The following is an 18,724-nucleotide window of genomic DNA, read 5'->3' on the forward strand; positions in this document are numbered from 1 at the left end:
TAATTAATGGTGCTGCCAGTGCTATTTGTGAACCGAGGAGAGGAGAGTAAGAAACAAAACAGCATGAATTTGAGAGTCCATTACGGGCCCCAGTTCTTTAAAGCTAAAACGAGGACAGTGAACTGATTCTTTAATGTGAGTAGAAGCAGCAGGGGCCACGCCCACACTGTGTGCACTCTTCACATAAACTAGCTGCTGAGTCCTGTGCAAGCTCAGGGGAGGCGGGGCTGCTGAGTCTCTGGAGGCGCAGATTAAATTCAGACAGGGCAGGTGACCGGCCATGGCCACGGAGTAAACTATGGTCATCACAGCCCACAGTGAAAGCACATCTTAGTGGTGGCTTCCAAACCACACTGTGCACTAGAACCAACCGAGAAGTTTTAAAACAACGGCACAAAGCTGAGCAGATCCCTTTGGGTCTTTAGGGTGGGACTCATGGTCCGTCTTTTCTAAGAAGCCTCCAGGACACTTGTGTGCACATGGTCCAAAGCCTGGCACTCAGAAGCTGCCCACACTGCCCTTGTTTATGTGCCCGGATGAGGAAAGAGAGTGTTGAAGGGTAAGCCTGAATCAATGCCACCTGCATTGTATGCCAGTGATCAGTGATTATGTGCCAGAAGCAATGCCGGCCAATAGCGATATAACCAGGAGCAAGCGACTCCCGTCCCTCGAGGCTCACAGACACAGTGGGGAAAATACAACCAGAAATATGTCCGAAGTGCCACAGAAGCAGGTAGAAGAGGCATTAGTTAGTTATGCCTAGTGATTTGGGAAGTTCTCACCAAAGAGGTGACACTGAAGGATGAGTAGCATTTCTCCAGGTTAAAAGATAATAATAATAAAAATTATATATATGTTGGTTTTTATCTCATTAGCAATGGGGATTACTCAGAAAGTATGAAGTGTAGGCTGGCTGGATTTGCATATACTCTGGCCCTTATATGGAGGATGAATTGGGGTGAGGAGGGGAGAGGTGCAGAGATTGGTTGGAAACTATAACAATGTTCCAGAGGAGCCCGATACAGCAGGGGGAAGAGCATTGGGGATTCCAGAGGCTGCCCAACGGAGAAATTGGACCCAGCAACTGAGGAGACGTGTGGATGTGGCAACTGGTGATGAGGGGAGCAAAGTGGAAAGGAGTTAATGATGCATGAATGAATTTGCCAGGAGCTAATCAAGGATTGGGATCAGAATGAGGAAGAAAGGGCATTGGAGTAGGAAAATAGATGTACTACCAGCCACTGAAGTGAGTGGGAGTTACTGCATCGAGTGGAATATTCGTCCTCGGAAGTGCTGTCTGGGACTTATGAGAGAGGTGGGAACTAGAGGTGACCATCAACATACAGAGAGCGCTGAGCCTGGTTGAGTGTTTCATTTCAGACTCAGGACCCTGGGAGCTGGGCACTATTGTTTCCCCATCTTACAGATGATAACGCGAATGGGTAGGCAGGTTAAGTCACTTGCTGGAGGTTCCACCCTGGGTAGTCTGCTGCAGAGGCTACATACCAGCCTCTCACATGTCCTGCATCTCTTACAGATGGGAGACAAAGAGGAGGTTTTAGGAGAGGCCACACTCCCGGGAATAATGTTAAGGGACTACATTCAAATTTAGCATAATCTGAGCTCCCAGCCAGGGGCACTGAGAGGGGCAGCCTGGGGCTACCCTCTGAATGGACTCCGAGCTCAAGGTTGGAAGGAGGGAGGAGAAAGAAACACTTCAGGATACAAGGTTTCCCACAATTCAGAGCTTCCTGCCCCTCAGGTCGCCCAGCTCAGGGATGCGATGCCCAGTTTTCCTCCCCCCATTGCTCGACCCGCAGACGTTCTTACTCTCTCCAAGATCTTCATAAACAATGCTTCCAGCTGCTTCTGCTTTCTCAAGATGCTCATCTTGGAAACCTCTCGTGAGATAGGGAACTGTGTGAAGAATAATGCGAACGTTAAGTACGGGAAAGCAGCAAAGGGAACTACTAGCTGTGTGACTTTGGGCAAACCACTTTGCTGCTCTGTGCCTTCAGGTCCTCGTGTGTCAGATAGTCCATAATGTCCTTTCCAGCTAATACCCTTTGTCACTGTGTCTAGTAGATACGGGGACGAGCAGGGCACACTCAGTCCTGCACTGGCAGGCCCCGCTGGAGCTGAGGCGTGGGCTAGCACTGTACAGCTTTGATAGAAAGGCGAAGAAAGCCGGAAACGGTTTGGCTCAGAGGATAGAGCATCAGTCTGCTAACTGAAAGGTCCCAGGTTCGATTCCGGTCAAGGGCATGTACATTGGTTGCGGGCACATCCCCAGTAGGGGGTGTGCAAGAGGCAGCTGGTTGATGTTTCTCTCCCATCGACGTTTCTAACTCTCTATCTCTCTCCCTTCCTCTCTGTAAAAAATCAATAAAATATATTTTAAAAAAAGAAAAAAGAAAGAAAGATAAAGAAAAAAGAAAGGCGAAGAAAAGCCAACCAGCAGGTGGATTTTCTGGAGTGTGACTTTTCTCAGGAAGGGGATGCTCCTTCCGGGAAGATTGGGAGGCACTTCCTCACCAGGTGGGAAAAGAAAAGGATGCCACAGTCAGGGATGCCAGGTCGCCGAGCATCTGGAGGACTCGCTACACCTGCCCCATCACCATTTCCGGAGGAAGTCTAACGCGAGGAAGTTACCTGGACGTGGAAAATGTCATTAAAGATACAGTGGAATTTCTCATCCAACAGTGTCTTGACTTTATTTTGAATGTTGGTCTGTCGTTCTTTGTAGTGTTTACAAGTATCCAGACCTAAGACATTGGCCATGAGGATCTGGATGGTATAAAATTTTTGATGGAAGCTGATCTTAGTCAAGGCAATAGCAATAGTCCTGTTTGTAAGAAAGTCAAGAATCAGAAGAGAGTTTAAAAATAAATACATATTTTAAATATGTTTCTATTGGTTTACGAGAGAGGGAGGGAGAGAGATAAAAAAAAACATCAGGAGGAAAGAGAATTGTTGATTGGCTGCCTCCTGCATGCCCCCCCACCCCCACCCTCTCCCCGGACTGGGGACCAAGCCCACAATCGGGGCGTGTGACCACCTGGTTCAGATGTCAATGTTCAACCTCTGAGCAACTCCGGATGAGCTTAAATATATTTTATGAAATTAATAAAGGCTGAAGGCAAGCTCTGACTCTTCATATTCAGTCGTCCTAACAGCAACTCCCCAAGCGATCTGCAGGCCTGTCTTAATTCTGCTTCAGACACTCGGCCTGTTCCACTGGGTCCTAAGCCCAGTTCTGTTCGCCTTCTTCCCCAGACCTCATCCTCTCACCCGTGCTACCCAACGGCACGCCTCTTGCCCTGCCTGGTGTCATGACACCACATGCATTGTCTTCACAGAGGCTACTTTTTCAGATAGATACAGAGCTTCTCTCCTACTTAGAATTTTCCAGTGGCTCCCACCCTCTAAAAAGGGTAAGTCTGGACTCTTCTCTGTGACATACAAGACTCTCCAAGGCCTCACTATGTGCTTTCCTGCCACTCTCTGTCCAGCAGCCTCTCCTCCACCACCACCAGACAGCACAGGACTGTCTACGCTCTCCGTGCCTTCGCTTCCTGCCTCCCAGCTGGGGTGTGATCGCGTCCCGCAGCATCTCCCAGCCCTGCTCACCTGTGCCTCTCCGTGCAGGCGCAGCCTCCTGCACTCTCCCTGACGTCCCACGGCTGCGTTGCACATGCCTCTCCCTCAGCTCCCACCACACTCTCTAGTAGGCCCCTGCCATTGTCCTTTCCGCATCCCATTTCTACTGTCCTCTCTCTCCTGTGAGAGCTCCTGCAGGGCAGGAATCAGATGTTCTTCATCTCCGGGGCATTGGCACTGGCTACGGGTTGACTCGTGCCCCACCCGAAGTCATCTGCTGTGTCTGAACCTCCGTGCCTCACAGCGTGGCCTGGTTTGGCCACAGGGTCATTGTGGATGTGATGAAATTAAGATGAGGGCAAGCTGGAGTAGGGTGGGCCCCTAAGCCAGTATGACTGGGGAATTTGAAGACAAGGAGGATATCATGCGAAGATGAAGGCAGAGGTTGGGGTGATCTTTCCATGACCCAAGGAACACCAGTCATCGCACCAGCAGCCAGGGGAGGAGCACAGACAGGCGGTCCCTCACGGCTCTCAGAAGGCACCAGCCCGGCCGGCACCTCGCTCTCAGACTTCTGGCTTCCAGGAGCGACAGACAACAAATTTCCGTTTGTCTCTTAACAGTCCCTAAAGCATAGTACTAACTCAGTAAGGTATGGAATGAATGAATGCATGTCTTCTGGTTGTTATGGATTATCTCCTTAGCAATGTTAAAGATATTTCAAAACAGGCCTCTCTCAGGTCTGACATCAAAGAGTAGAAGTACAGCTACCAATAATGGAAGGCTAATAAGCATTTTCCCCTAAAGCTTTCAGGTTGGGTGGTGGAAGCCGGTGAGACATCAGCATCGGCACCTGGTCACCATCACTGCGACTGACGCCCACACTGACCTCAGGGAGGGTGCTAGAGGGCTGTCCCAGAGAGCCCTCCCACATCCACGCCAGGAAAGGAGGACCCGGTAAACACACCAGCTTGGCCTTCCCAAGGACAATGCAGAGGCCTGTCCCTGTCGCTCCCACCCCCGGACAGAGCTCGACGGTGTGCGCCCGTGACTGTCAGCCAGCTGGCTGGAGAGATGCATGTGCTCGTCCTGCACACCCGCCTAGCCTGGTCCCCACCTCTTGCCAGCTGCCCTCGACCTGCCTGCATGCTGGGCTCGCCCTGGAGGCTCTAACCTATGATGGCCAGGCTCCACCTGGCATGAAATCAGGGTCCCCGGGGCTCAGCCAGGCTTCTCATTGTCTTGGTTCAATGTGATTGTCATTATTTATTTATTTAGCACAGGGGGCATGGCACCCGTGACGGGCAGGTTGTATGCAGTTTACATGATGCAAATAACATGTAAAAGGGGAGGAGCTTTAAAATAGGTGAGACTTTTAAGGACATCAGGCTTCTCCGGGTGGACAAGAGAGAAACGGCCATTGCCAGACACTCACCTGTGATTCTCGCCTTGGGACAGGTACTCAATTTCCATGAGTATCTGGCTCTTTCCGTAGCCGGGCAAGCCTTCATACATGAGGATGCGGCTGCAGTTGGACATCAGAAATTCCTTCATACTGCACCTAAAGTATCTCAGCTCCTTCTCACGGCCTGCCATTTTCATTTTTAAGAAGAGAGCAAACCCAGTCAACGTGACGTAGTGGAGAGACAGAAGCACCCAGAGACACGAGACCCAAGGAGACCTGTGGGGTCTACAGGGCCTCGTTCACGGGCTCTCGTGAGGTCCTGCACACTTTGAAATGTTCTCACGTCTTTTTCTAGAGCTTTCCAGTTGTGATTCCCAGCAGTGCGCATTATAGATGCGACTCTTACAATGCACATTGAAACGTCCATTGAATTTTAGTGCAGAACGGTGAGGTGCGCTGGGACCACACAGCCAGGAAAGAAACCAGGCGTTCGCAGCTTCAGTTCTGGTTTTCCCTTCCTTTTCCTTTTTTTCCTATGAATGAGCTATGTGACACACAGTGGAAGTCATCTAAAGATGATTACACTGGCAGATACATTTATTGTAGTTAGGGCTTCTGTATTGAGTGATTATGGATATGTTTTATTTCCAATTCTGCCAAGGAAACTTGCTCTCCGTGAGTGAGCAATTATAGTTATCTCATGGCTACTAGCAGCATTATCAGTGATAAGAAAATTCAACTTACTTAAAAAATCATGTAGACTTACTCCTAAGAACCCAAATTTTTAGTAAAAAGGAATTTGAGGGGCGTTTTACTATTATAAATGTAAAAATTAGAAAACATGGAAAATGTAGAAAAGGAAAAGAAAACTGAAGTCAGCTTGGGCTGCAGCCCCATCACTGTTACTGTGTGTTTGTATATATAACGGGTGCCCTCATTAACATCGGAAAGCTGGCCACAGTCTTTGAAACCTGGATGGGAAGGAGCAGGCAGGACTGGGATTCCATGGGAGCAAGCACATCCTGCAAACAGAGCTGAAGGCTCATTTGGGGCCAAAGCTTTTCTGGCAGCTCCGTGCAAGGCCAGTCTTGTTCTCCGTGGATTATCAGAAGGCACATATAATGATATGATATATCGTTTCATCAACATGATTTTTAAAAATGGCCTAAGAAATGGAGAGCGTCGGGGTCTTGGGGAGGGGGGTGCCTGGGTCTTTGGGGAGGAGGGTGTCTGGGTCTTTGGGGAGGAGGGTGCCTGGGTCTTTGGGGAGGAGGGTGTCAGGGTCTTTGGGGAGGAGGGTGCCTGGGTCTTTGGGGAGGAGGGTGTCAGGGTCTTTGGGGAGGAGGGTGCCTGGGTCTTTGGGGAGGAGGGTGTCAGGGTCTTTGGGGAGGAGGGTGTCAGGGTCTTGGGGAGGAGGGTGTCAGGGTCTTGGGGAGGAGTGTGTCAGGGTCTTTGGGGAGGAGGGTGTCTGGGTCTTTGGGGAGGAGGGTGTCAGGGTCTTTGGGGAGGAGGGTGCCTGGGTCTTTGGGGAGGAGGGTGTCAGGGTCTTTGGGGAGGAGGGTGTCAGGGTCTTGGGGAGGAGGGTGTCAGGGTCTTGGGGAGGAGTGTGTCAGGGTCTTTGGGGAGGAGGGTGTCAGGGTCTTTGGGGAGGAGGGTGCCTGGGTCTTTTGGGAGGAGGGTGTCCGGGTTTTGGGGGAAAAGGGTGTCGGGGTCTTTGGGGAGGAGGGTGCCTGGGTCTTTGGGGAGGAGGGTGTCAGGGTCTTTGGGGAGGAGGGTGTCAGGGTCTTGGGAAGGAGGGTGTCAGGGTCTTGGGGAGGAGGATGTCGGGGTCTTTGGGGAGGAGGGTGTCTTGGTCTTTGGGGAGGAGGGTGTCAGGGTCTTTGGGGAGGAGGGTGTCAGGGTCTTTGGGGAGGAGGGTGTCTGGGTCTTTGGGGAGGAGGGTGCCTGGGTCTTTGGGGGAGAAGGGTGTCGGGGTCTTTGGGGAGGAGGGTGTTGGGGTCTTGGGGAGGAGGGTGTCTGGGTCTTTGTGGAGGAGGGTGTCAGGGTCTTTGGGGAGGAGGGTGCCTGGGTCTTTGGGGAGGAGGGTGCCTGGGTTTTTGGGAGGAGGGTGTCAGGGTCTTTGGGGAGGAGGGTGCCTGGGTCTTTGGGGAGGAGGGTGCCTGGGTCTTTGGGGGGGAGGGTGTCGGGGTCTTCAGGAGGAGGGTGTCGGGGTCTTGGGAGAGAAGGGTGTTGGGGTCTTTGGGGAGGAGGGTGCCTGGGTCTTTGGGGAGGAGGGTGCCTGGGTCTTTGGGGAGGAGGGTGTCAGGGTCTTTGGGGAGGAGGGTGTAAGGGTCTTTGGGGAGGAGGGTGCCTGGGTCTTTTGGGAGGAGGGTGCCTGGGTCTTTGGGGAGGAGGATGTCGGGGTCTTTGGGGAGGAGGGTGTTGGGGTCTTGGGGAGGAGGGTGTCTGGGTCTTTGTGGAGGAGGGTGTTAGGGTCTTTGGGGAGGAGGGTGCCTGGGTCTTTGGGGAGGAGGGTGCCTGGGTCTTTGGGGAGGAGGGTGTCAGGGTCTTTGGGGAGGAGGGTGTCAGGGTCTTTGGGGAGGAGGGTGCCTGGGTCTTTGGGGAGGAGGGTGCCTGGGTCTTTGGGGAGGAGGGTGTCAGGGTCTTTGGGGAGGAGGGTGCCTGGGTCTTTGGGGAGGAGGGTGTCAGGGTCTTGGGGAGGAGGGTGTCTGGGTCTTTGGGGAGGAGGGTGTCAGGGTCTTGGGGAGGAGGGTGTCTGGGTCTTAGGGGAGGAGGGTCCCTAGGTCTTTGGGGAGGAGGGCGCCTGGATCTTTGGGGAGGAGGGTGTCAGGGTCTTTGGAGAGGAGGGTGCCTAGGTCTTTGGGGAGGAGGGTGCCAGGGTCTTTGCGGGGAGGGAAAGACCAAGCATGTGTCGTGCCCCGAACACTGCTCTTTTTCTTTGTTGGCCTGGATAGTGACCATGGCTTCACTGGTGATGATTCATGAGGCTGCAGACTTAGCATTGGCACTCTGTTCTCACGCTTTGTTACAGGTCCCCAGGGGAGTTGAGAAATCAAGGCCCACTACGTACCCAGCAGAGGGTAAGCCTCACTCCTGTTGCAGATGAGGTAGGCCATGCCAAACATGCTGAGGAGAGAACAGAGATGTTAGAGTCACAGCAGGGCCGGAGCCTCCTTTCCAGTCCATCCGACTGCCCCAGGCTCCCGGGCTCCCGGGCTGCAGCCGCCAAGAGGAGGAGAAAGAGGTGTTCTTACCTGGCGACTGAGTCCAAGCGACTTACAGCCGCCTTCTCCGGCACCTTGCTCAGTAACTGCCTGCAGAGTGTGCACTGGCAGAACTGACCGGTTCCTAGGGACCCAGACACCCGATGTGGGACCAATCAGCTTAGAGGTGGCACACTGTCCCCATCCTGGGAGGGGTCCACCAATGCTCACACAGCCCCCCTCGCCTTTGCTGAGCACATGCTACATGCCTGGCAGTTATGAGTGCTTTACATATATATCATTTCCTTTGCTCCTGACAAAACCTTACTGAGGAGATACTATGATTCTGTCCATTTTACAAGTGAGGAAGCAGAGGTGCAGAGTGCATCTTGCCCAAGGTCCCGGGCCCAGTGGTGACTAGGCAGGGCGCTCATGCCTGATCACGTATTCTCTCTTGAAGGAGCCTTTTGTCAAATCGCTCATTCCCGGTCTGCATGTCGTACTACCCGCTCCGCCTGGTATAGCAACGGCAGCCTCCCATGGGAGGCCCTGTTCGAGTTTGTATTTCTGCACTTTTCCTTTAAAATAAGATTTTTTTTAAAATTATTGATTTCAGGGAGAGGGATAGAAATATCGGTGATGAGAGAGAATCATTGATCAGTTGCCTCCTACAAGTCTCCTATTTGGGATTGAGTCCCTGCAACCCCACAACCCAGGCGTGTGCCCTGACCAGGAATCAAACCGTGACCTCCTGGTTCATGGGCTAACACCCAACCACTGAGCAACACTGGCCGGGCTCCACACTCTCATGTGCAGAGATGGCAGAGGGAAACCATGACATGGCAGGCTCTGGAGTCAGGCAGTCTGGGTTTGACTCCTGGTCAAAGGCATGTACCTGGGTTGCAGGTTCAATCCCTGGCCCTAGTCAGGACACGTGTGGGAGGCAACCAATCAATGTGTCTCTCTCACATTGATGTTTCTCTCTATTTCTCCCTCTCTCTCTCTCTCTCTCTCTCTCACTTCCTCCCACTCTCCCTTCAACTCTATATAAAATCAATGGGAAGAAAGCCTCAAGTAAGGATTTTTAAAAATATATATATTTTATTGATTTTGTACAGAGAGGAAGGGAGAGAAATAGAGAGTTAGAAACATCGATGAGAGAGAATCATCGACCAGCTGCCTCTTGCACACCCCCTACTGGGGATATGCCCTCAACCAAGGTACATGCCCTTGACCGGAATCGAACCAGGGTCCCCTCAGTCCCCAAGCTGACACTCTATCCATTGAGCTAAACCGGTCCCGGCAGGATTTTTAAAAAAGGAAAGAAGCATTAAAGTTCTGGCTGGTGTTTCTCAGTGGTTAGAGTGTCGGCCCATGCACCACAGGTCTCATTCTCTCTTCTCTCTTTTGTCTCCTCTCTCTCTCTCTTTTTCTCTCTCTCTCTTTCCCTACCCCCTCTGTCCTGCTCTCCCACTCTCTAAAAATCAATGGAAAAAATATCCTCAGGTGAGGATTAACAACAACAAAAAGAATAATTGTATATTTTGAGATAAAGTACCTAATATTTAATAAGGGCTCACAAAAAATTATTACTATTCATTCACTTATTCAAGCAGCATTTTATTGATGGCATAAACATGCCAAGCACAGCGCTGAGCCCTGGGAATACAAAGGCGAATAATAAAGACTCCTTGAATCTACTGCAGCCCCAGTTCTGTTATCTAGCCCTTTAAAACTTAGGTTCCAGCTGGCTAGTACACAGAATAATACGTCTGCGCTTTCTGTGCAAGTCATTCACTCACTCCTCAGTGCCAAGTGCCTTCTGTGCACCAGGCACGGGGCTGTCAGAATGAACCAGCAGTAATCATGATCCCCAGAGAGCTTTTAAGGCCGCGGGTGGCAGCTGTGAGGAGGGTGAGGAGAGATCGCAGAGAAACACGGGCTGTAGAGTTAGTTGCAGGAGGAGGGGAGGACTGGGCTCGCTGGGCTGCGATGGGTGGTTCCAGGGCCAGGCCCCCAGAGGAATGGACCCTGAGCTGGATTTCTAAGATGGACTGTAGTTTTCCCAGTGGATGCCGGATGGGGTGGGTGATGGGGAGGACAATCTACTTAGACCCCCAGAGGAGGGGACACGGGAAGAGGTGAGGTTGGAAAGGCAGATAGTCACCTTGTATGTCATTGCAAGGAGTTGAAAATGACTGGAAGCCACTGAAGAATTTTAAGCCCCAAAGTGACACCCGTGCATCCAGGCTGGGCTTTGGGGGAATATATTTCACTGGAGGCTGAGAGGAGGAGCAATATCTCGTCCTCTATTAGTCCTACCAATGCTGGCACCAAGTTGGAATGATAAATAAATACTTAATGGTTGGCCCATGTTGGTCCACAGACACACGCATGCCAATGTGGGGGTTCCCTGTTCTGGCTGCAGAACCTTTGAGGAATCCCCCTCTGATCCTCAGAAGGGGGTCCTCCACCATATCCATGGGATGGAGGAAGATGAAGGATTTTGAAATCTGGGCCTTCGTCCAGGGAAGGGATAGATTTCAGTTTCATAAAGTGGATTTGAATCTGAAATGGGTGACTGCTTTTGCTGTCGTAATTCTCCCCCTTCTTTACTGCAAAATGCTGCCACGTCAGCGCCCCACACTCACACTTTCTGGTTAAGGCCCAGACACTGATAGATTGGTCCAGAATCCGCAACACCTTTCATGACTTTCTTCGGAAGCTCTTTGAAAAAGTAGGTTGGCAGGTTGCTGCTATTGTAGGTGACGGAGTCGCAAGTCACGATGCCTGGGTAGTACATCATCATCCTGGCAGCTATGTTGACTTTTTGGCCAATGACTGCAACGGAAAAGAGAAAGGCAAAGGGGGAGAAAACCTTCATGGAACTGAATGTAACCTGAGGAATCCTGCCCCCAAATGGCACCTTAACCATTTATTGCCTTTGCCTCTCATGAATGACATCAAACTCACCTTCAACTGCCCATAGGCAGTCAGCCAGTGGCCATTAAAAACATGCAGGCAGTGAACTCAGTCAGTCGCCAGCAAAGTTTCTGCCTCAGCTGGGAGGCCACGGGGGCAATCTGCTCAGAGGCAGAGAGGCCTGGAGTGTGGAGAGGGCTCTGTATGTGGGCTCGCCCTGGGCCTGCAGGCTCTCGGGTGAGGCACAGCTGGTCTTTGGCTACAAGATGGACAAGCACAAGCTTGGACCTGGGACACTGACCTCCAAAGAGGCACCTTTAGGTCTGCATGTTTCTGGGCATGAACTTCTTCATTTCATTTCATTTTCAAAATGAATTACCTTCATTTGGTGATCCCTTAAGACTGTGTAATGAGGTTATAAGAGGCATATGGTTGATTTAAACGTTGCTTTAAGGGGTAAAGTACTGTAGTGCACAGACTCTGAACCGCAGCTCTACCTCCAACTAGTTTGTTACCAAATGACTTTAACTCGTCATGCCTCAGTCTCCTCATCTGTAAAATGGGGATAGCAGTGCCTATCTCAGAGGGTAGTTTATGAAGATTAACGAGTTAACACATACACATAGCTTTGGATAAAGCCTGGCTGCTAGTAAGACCTCGATTAATAGTACAACTAATTAGGTACTCAAGGTTGCACTGTAACATAAACTTAAATACTTCTGATCAAGTTATTCCTTTTCAAAAAACTGTTTATTATGGAGAAATTTGACCATACAATAAGACACAGCCTCATGAATCTTCATGCACCCATCACCCAGTCCCAAAGGCCAGTAACCCACGGTCAACCCTGCTCCCACCCACTCTCCATCCTGTAATATTTTGAAGAAAAATCTCAGAAATTGTATCGTTTCAGACATAACTATTTCAGTGTTTTAGAGGTATTATTTCTGAACAACTGAAACGATACTAGGATTGAAGTAGGGAAATAATAGCAAGAGCAGTGACAACTTGAGATAACTCTCTTTTGAGATGAGTATTATGCACCAGGAATGCCAATAGTCATAATTTTTAAGAAGCAGTCCTCACCTCTTCCAGGCCATAGGAAGAGTAACTGTTGAATGTCAACGGAAAATTATTTAGAAAGACCTCTCCCTCCAGGAGCTCACTGTCTCCCCCTGCTCTCTCTCAACTACCAATGCCTATGCACAGCCCCACAATGCATACATCCAGCTGCCGGCGGGCAAAGCCACAAGGCATGGCCCCATCTGGGAGACAGCAAACTTGCTGGGACAGGGCCCAGGTCTCCATTCTTTCTGTCCTTCCTCCCGCAAAGCCGGGGTCTAGGCACGGTGTTTGCAGAAGGAAAGCGGAGCTAAGCTGCTCAGCCCACCTGTGTACTCGTGCCGCACAGAGTGTCCCACGATGCCACAGAAGACAGTCCCGCTGGCCACGCCGATGGAAACGGTACTTTCGCCCGACGAGGAGAAGGTTGTGGGGAAAGAGATAAAGTCAGTGAGCAGAGGGGACGCGGGAAGGGGGGACGTGGTGAGGAATGGGGTGGGGAGGGTGGGAAAGGATTGTCCATCAATTACTCTTTCCCCTTTGGACTTAGTTCAGGGCAGTTGTACATGGTCTGGAGGGAGGAAGAGTTTGGGACCCAGAGCCAGGTTCTCAGTAGTGGTTACCCGGTTCACTTTTCTGTTAAGTATTCGTCTGAGCTACTTTTCTAGAAAATAAGTTCTCCTCTCCCTGAATGGACTAGTTGTAAACAACATAACCCTCCCTTGTTATTGCTGGAAAGGACGAGTCATTGTAACTCAGATACAGTGGGTAGCATCCAACCTGATTTTGCCAATACACCCACCTGTGTCTATAGATGACGAGGGGCCCAAGGGGTGGGAACATTTAGGGCAGAGGGTGGCGTGTTGGGATTGACCAGAGAGGGCTCCGATGGGCAATGGACGCTTGGGCTGGGGGAGCCTGAGGGCGCCGTGCGGGAGCGGCCAGGCTGGGGTGGTAAACCTCACCTCACAGCTGCACAGAGGCCAGGTCCTTCACACATTTCCACCCCAAGGACTCACTTGCTCTCCCAGTGACTAAAAACCAACTCGGGCCTCCAGCTTGGTGTTGGGAGTTTGACCTCTACCAAGAAGCAAGCCAGAGCACAGAGACACCCGCCGGGTTCTCTTGCAAACCTGGCCCAGGTTGGCTTTCCAGGGGTGCCCTCTCTCCACCGTGCCTTTCCCATCCCCATCCCCATCCCACTGCGGCAGGGCGGGGCTTGCCCACTCTGCTGGTGCATTAGGGGAAGGAATGCAGGTGGGTGGGCATCCAGTTAAAAATAGCCCTCACCTGCTTCCCTGACCCTTCTCCTGCCCCCCAACCCCCATATCCCACAGAAGGGTCAGGGGTCAGGGACCAGAGGGTGGGGCCGAGGTCAACACTCACTGGATTTTGGGGACCTGAGTGCAGAAGTCGAATATATCCACAGCACTTTCTAAGGCGTGAGTGACCTCATCAGGTGCCTTTTCGCCAGGGAAACCAAAGACACAGAGGAAGGAGCAGCCCTGGAGGGAGAGTCAGCAAGCACAGCAGTGGGCAGGACCTGTTCACTCGGACCAGCCGAGGCCCAGGGGGCGGGGGCACCAACATCCCCTTTCTGATCTCTTCGTAATTCCTCTCGCCCCTGTCTCATTCTTAGCTAACTTCGTGTAACTTCTGGTGCAGCCTCTACGGTGACTCAAGCCCAGGAAGGGTTGCTTTGGCTCCAGAACAATGCGCCTTGCTGAGCTCTTTAGGTCACACTCCTGTCTAGCCTCCCGGTGGGCGGGTCATAGGCTGCAAGTCTAAGAAACAGCACAGAGGAGCCGGAAGGCACCAGCGAGAGTCAGAAAGTCTGTGCAGAAACCCGGACAAGTTGATGACACGCCATGAACCTCGGTCAGCATGAAAATGGATATCACACTGACCTGCGAGATTGCTTTGGCTACTAAAATGATTACTGTACTTAAAACATTTCATTGTAATGTTATATGTAATCAACACACACACTTTATGGACTACTTTATGGCATACTTATACATAATAGAGCACATATAGTACCCTATATATTTTACACTTTCATATAGCATAGACACTTATAGACAGTGTGAGCTTAATGGTATATACGTACACAGATCAGTCCTGATGGGCACTGGGCTCTGATTCCAGGTCTGTGGAGGGACTAGAGGGCTCTGTTTGGGGACCCTGTGGGTTGGCCTTGCCTGGAAATGTCGCCTAGTGGCTCTGCAAGGTGAGCAGTGGTCTGGCTGTGGCCAGGAGACCCGAAGCTCACTGAAGCGCGTGGTGCTACAAGTGCCGCACATGTTTTCCAAAACTTGCAACAATCCCTTGAGGCAAATACTCTCCCGTTCCAATAATGTCCTTCTCACTGTCCATGAGCAAACCAAGGCCCAGAGAAGTCCCGGGATTGTGTGAGCCACTTCTGCAAACACTAAAGGCTGCTCTTGGGTCCCATGCTCCTGTCTCATGATCCAGATGGGTGAATGTGGAGATGACCTGGACTGGAGTCCCAGCCCACCACTTACTAGCTGGATGACCATGAGCCAAACCTAAACTTTTCTTATCTCAGCTTCCTCATCTCTGCCTCAACTTCCTCATCTGTAAAATGGAAATAATTATAAGAGCCCCTACCTCTCAGAGAGGTCATGAGGGTGAAATGAGTTCATAGAGGCAAACTGTTGAGAACAACACCTGGACTGCAGTAGTGCCACATTCACCACAGAAGCTACTATCATCAATATAAATGAAGACTAATGCTTCCAGGTCAAAAGTGTCTATTGCTTTCCTCTCACCAATGTGCCTGAGCACAGATGGTAACATTAAATTGTTGACAGCTTCCCACCCATTAAATCACACTTACCTTGTCAAACATGAACACTTTGTTGATTTGACCTCGGAAGTTCCTCAGGACAGAATTGATGTGCACAGAGGCATTCTGGATGGACGGGCCTATGATTTCGGCTTTGTCTTGGCCCTTAAACACCAGGTTCACAAACACAATGGTCACCGGGCGGAGCTCAGACAAATAACCCCGAAGCTGCTTGTCATCAATCTGCCAAGTAGAGACACTTCACTTTGCACCTGCCCTTGGCTGTGGACCCTTCCTCCCAACATCAACACAAACAGTTCTCACTGGGAACTAGCCTGTTGAAATTCTCTGGAGAAGCTGTGAAATGATCAGAATGTGTGAGGCACAGCATGGCAGAGCCAGCCCAAATTCAAGCAGATGGAAATGAATTCACTAGCAAAATCTTACAATAAGAACTCACACATTTGCTAATTTTTTTTTAAAGGAACCACTTCCTTGCCCCTACTGTGCTCTCTCATGCCATTGCCATAAGAGAGAACTACCATTCATTTTGGCTCTCTTACAGTTTAAGGATAAGAATAGCATACTATGGCCCCATACCACTTAATAAGAGTCCTCAGGCCCGGCACTAGCAGCAGCCTGCTTTGCTTCACAGCTTGGCCTCTCCTGAGCACTTCCAAGCCCAATACAAGTAGCAGCCATCTACAGATCACACTTTAGCTCCTGATAGGTGGCCCCTATGCAGGGCACAGACAGTGCCTAACTTTGCACCTACAGGGGGGCCACAGAGCCAGTGTACTTGGTAGACAGCTTCAGACAATTACAACTCTACACATCCACGAGATACACATTAAAGTGGCAAGCTCAGTAAGTATCAAAGTCCCAATGAAGCAAGACCTGCTCCATAGGGGTGTCTCCTGCACAGCAGCTCTTCCACTGTAGTAATAGCTGCTCCTCATAGCCAATTGGCCTGAGGGTCAATTCCTCCTAGTGACACCAACAGCACTCAGAGCTCAACTACAACAAGACAGTGCACACAGTCCATATATCTAGAGTGCCCAGCTCAGGTGACTGGGGAGGCTGAGCCATTGAGCCCTACAGGACACATACTACCTAAGGCCACTTTACCAATTCCAGGAGACATAGCGGTTCTACATAATACAAGAAACAAACATAGGGAAGCAGCCAAATACAGAGACAAAGAAACATGTTATAAATGAAAACCAGAAGAACTCCAAAAAAGAACTCAGTGAAATGGAAGCAAGCAAACTACTAGATACAGAGTTCAAAACAATGGTTATAAGGATGCTCAAGGATCTTAATGAGAGCTTCAAGGGATTTTGTGAGAATTTCAAGGATTTTAGTGAGAATTTCAAGGAAATTAGTTAGAATATCAAAGAAATGAGAAAGAAACAGTCAGGAACGAAGGATACATTAACAGAAATGAAAAATAATTTACAGGGAATCAAAAGTAGAATAGAGTATTCAAAAAATCAAATCAGTGATTGGAAAATGAGGAAGCAAAAAACAACCAACCAGAAGAGCAAAAATAATAAAAACACATGAAGATAGTATAAAGAGTCTCTGGGACAATTTCAAGTTACCAACATTTGCATAGGGGGTGCTAGAAAGAGAAGAGAGAGAGCAAGAGATTGCAAACCTATTTGAAGAAATAATGACAGAAAACTTCCCCTATCTGGTGAGAGAAATAGACTTACAAGTCCAGGAAGTTCAGAGAGTCCTAAACAAGAGGAACCCAAAGAGGCCCACACCAAGACACATCATAATTAAAATGCCAAAGATTAAAGACAAAGAGAGAATCATAAAGGCAGCAAGAGAAAAGCAGTTAGTTACCTATGAGGGAGCATCCATAAGACTGTCAGCTGATTTCTCAACTGAAGCTTTTCAGGCCAGAAGGGAGTAGCAAGAAATATTCAAAATAATGATTAGCAAGGACCTACAACCAAGATTACTCTAGCCAGCAAAGTTGTAATTTAGAATTGAAGGTCAGATAAAGAGCTTCACAGACAAGAAAAAGCTAAAGTAGTTCATCACCACCAAATCAATATTACATGAAATGTTGAAGTGTATTCTTGAAGAAGAAATAGAGGAAGAAGGAGGAGGAAGAGGAGAAGGAGGAGGAGGAGGAGGAGGAGGAGGAGGAAAAAAGATAAAATAATATGAACAATATAATGGCAATAAATACATATCTATCGATAATTGAATCTAAAAATCAAAATACAAACAAGGAATCTAATGAACAAAATAAACTGATGAATAAAATAGAGTCAGAGACATCAAATAATGGAACAGCCTGTGTGCGTGCATCCACACACACAGCAGGTTCAGATAGAAGAGGTTTAATTGAAGCCACAAGCTCTTCCTTCGCAGCCTCAGGAATGCCCCTGGGGCCCTCTGGGTCTCCCCTTCCTCGCATGTAAAAGGGAGCTGCAGATATCCACAAGGATGGGCGGGGAGATTATACCACAGCGGAGAGCCTGCCGTGGCTAGAGTTCCTATGGATTCATACATTTGAGAGCCTAGATTAGGGGTGTCGAACTCAATCAGAGAAGGGGCCAAAATCTAAAATCCAGCCTAAATCGAGGGCCGAATGGTTTACTGAACAGTCATAAACTGTCATTGTGATGGAAACGCAGCGGAGTGCAGTGATGACAGCGCGGTGCGGGCCACATTGCAAGGCCTGGCGGGACGGATTTGGCCCGCGGGCCTTGTGTTTGACACATGTGGCCTAGATCCAAGTGAATAAAAGGAGAAACGTTTTATAAAAGGGGGTTGGAGGTAGTTCTGAGAGTTATAATTACCCGTATTGTTAGCTTTCAAGGCCTGGAATCTAATGCAAGTGACTTGGAGAAATGGTGTCCCTGCTCACCCACGTGCTATCGCTCTGCTGGGCCATTTGGGAAGGGCGGCCATCGGTTCTAACCGGGGGCAGTTCCGGTTTGCCCGGCTGTAGAAGGCGGCTGAGTCCTAGTTTACACCTGCTGTCACAGTATAATAATGAATGATGCCCTAATTCTGGAAAGTATCCTGATGGGAATAACAAATTTGCAGCCTTCTACACAAGAAGGTCAGTCCACCTCTCATTTTAAGACAGTGGTCGCCAGATTGCGTGCGGCTCGCGAGCCACATGCGGCTCAAGAGCCGTGGTTCGCCTCTCTGTTGACGAATGAGTTTGCTGATCAATGCACAAGACATTGCCCTTACCCAGAAGTTTTGACTTCAGGTTAAAGACATTAGTACATTATTAAAATGTTTTTAAAGTATTTTTTCCTAGGGCAGTGGTCGCGAGCCGCATGTGGCTCGCAAGCCGCAGTTTGCCGCCCACTGTTTTAAGGACACAGATTACTATTGTAGCTATGAGATTTCTTGATCTTTCCAGCTATCCAAGGTCCCCGATACCCCCCGCCCCCAACAATAAATTAAATGATGAACATACCTGTTTAGATATGCTTTCCATCACATACTTTTGCAGGGAAATCTCCAGTTCGGGGTCGGCCTCCAGCATGCACGCAAGCCTCAGGATGTCTGAGAGGTCGGAAGAGGAGCAGGCTTGGAGAGAGAGGCTGGCTCTGCGGTGCAGGAGTGTGGAGCCTCCCAGCCCCGGCCCCTGGGGCAGCGGTCATCCCAGCCAGTCAGGGGCAGAGGTTAAATAGGGCCAAGGGAACCCCGGGGAGACGTTCTAAGAGGTTGTGGGTTTATCGA

General features: G+C 50.0%; 1 protein-coding gene across 1 annotated transcript in view; it reads right to left on the reverse strand.

Moving 5' to 3' along the window:
* The window catches only part of ADCY10 (adenylate cyclase 10), a 50,600-nt gene that overhangs the window by 26,543 nt on the left and 5,333 nt on the right, over positions 1-18,724 (reverse strand). The window contains exons 4-12 of the mRNA XM_036442936.2: positions 18,459-18,547; positions 15,053-15,244; positions 13,579-13,697; positions 12,521-12,597; positions 10,860-11,049; positions 8,076-8,131; positions 5,036-5,189; positions 2,653-2,845; positions 1,831-1,917 (exon numbers count right to left, since the gene is read on the reverse strand). Of these exons, the coding sequence (XP_036298829.2) occupies positions 1,831-1,917; positions 2,653-2,845; positions 5,036-5,189; positions 8,076-8,131; positions 10,860-11,049; positions 12,521-12,597; positions 13,579-13,697; positions 15,053-15,244; positions 18,459-18,547 (1,157 nt within the window). The remainder of the gene's footprint in view (positions 1-1,830; positions 1,918-2,652; positions 2,846-5,035; positions 5,190-8,075; positions 8,132-10,859; positions 11,050-12,520; positions 12,598-13,578; positions 13,698-15,052; positions 15,245-18,458; positions 18,548-18,724) is intronic.

Source organism: Pipistrellus kuhlii, unplaced genomic scaffold, assembly GCF_014108245.1.
Source record: "Pipistrellus kuhlii isolate mPipKuh1 unplaced genomic scaffold, mPipKuh1.p scaffold_m20_p_18, whole genome shotgun sequence".
Lineage (NCBI taxonomy): Eukaryota > Metazoa > Chordata > Mammalia > Chiroptera > Vespertilionidae > Pipistrellus > Pipistrellus kuhlii.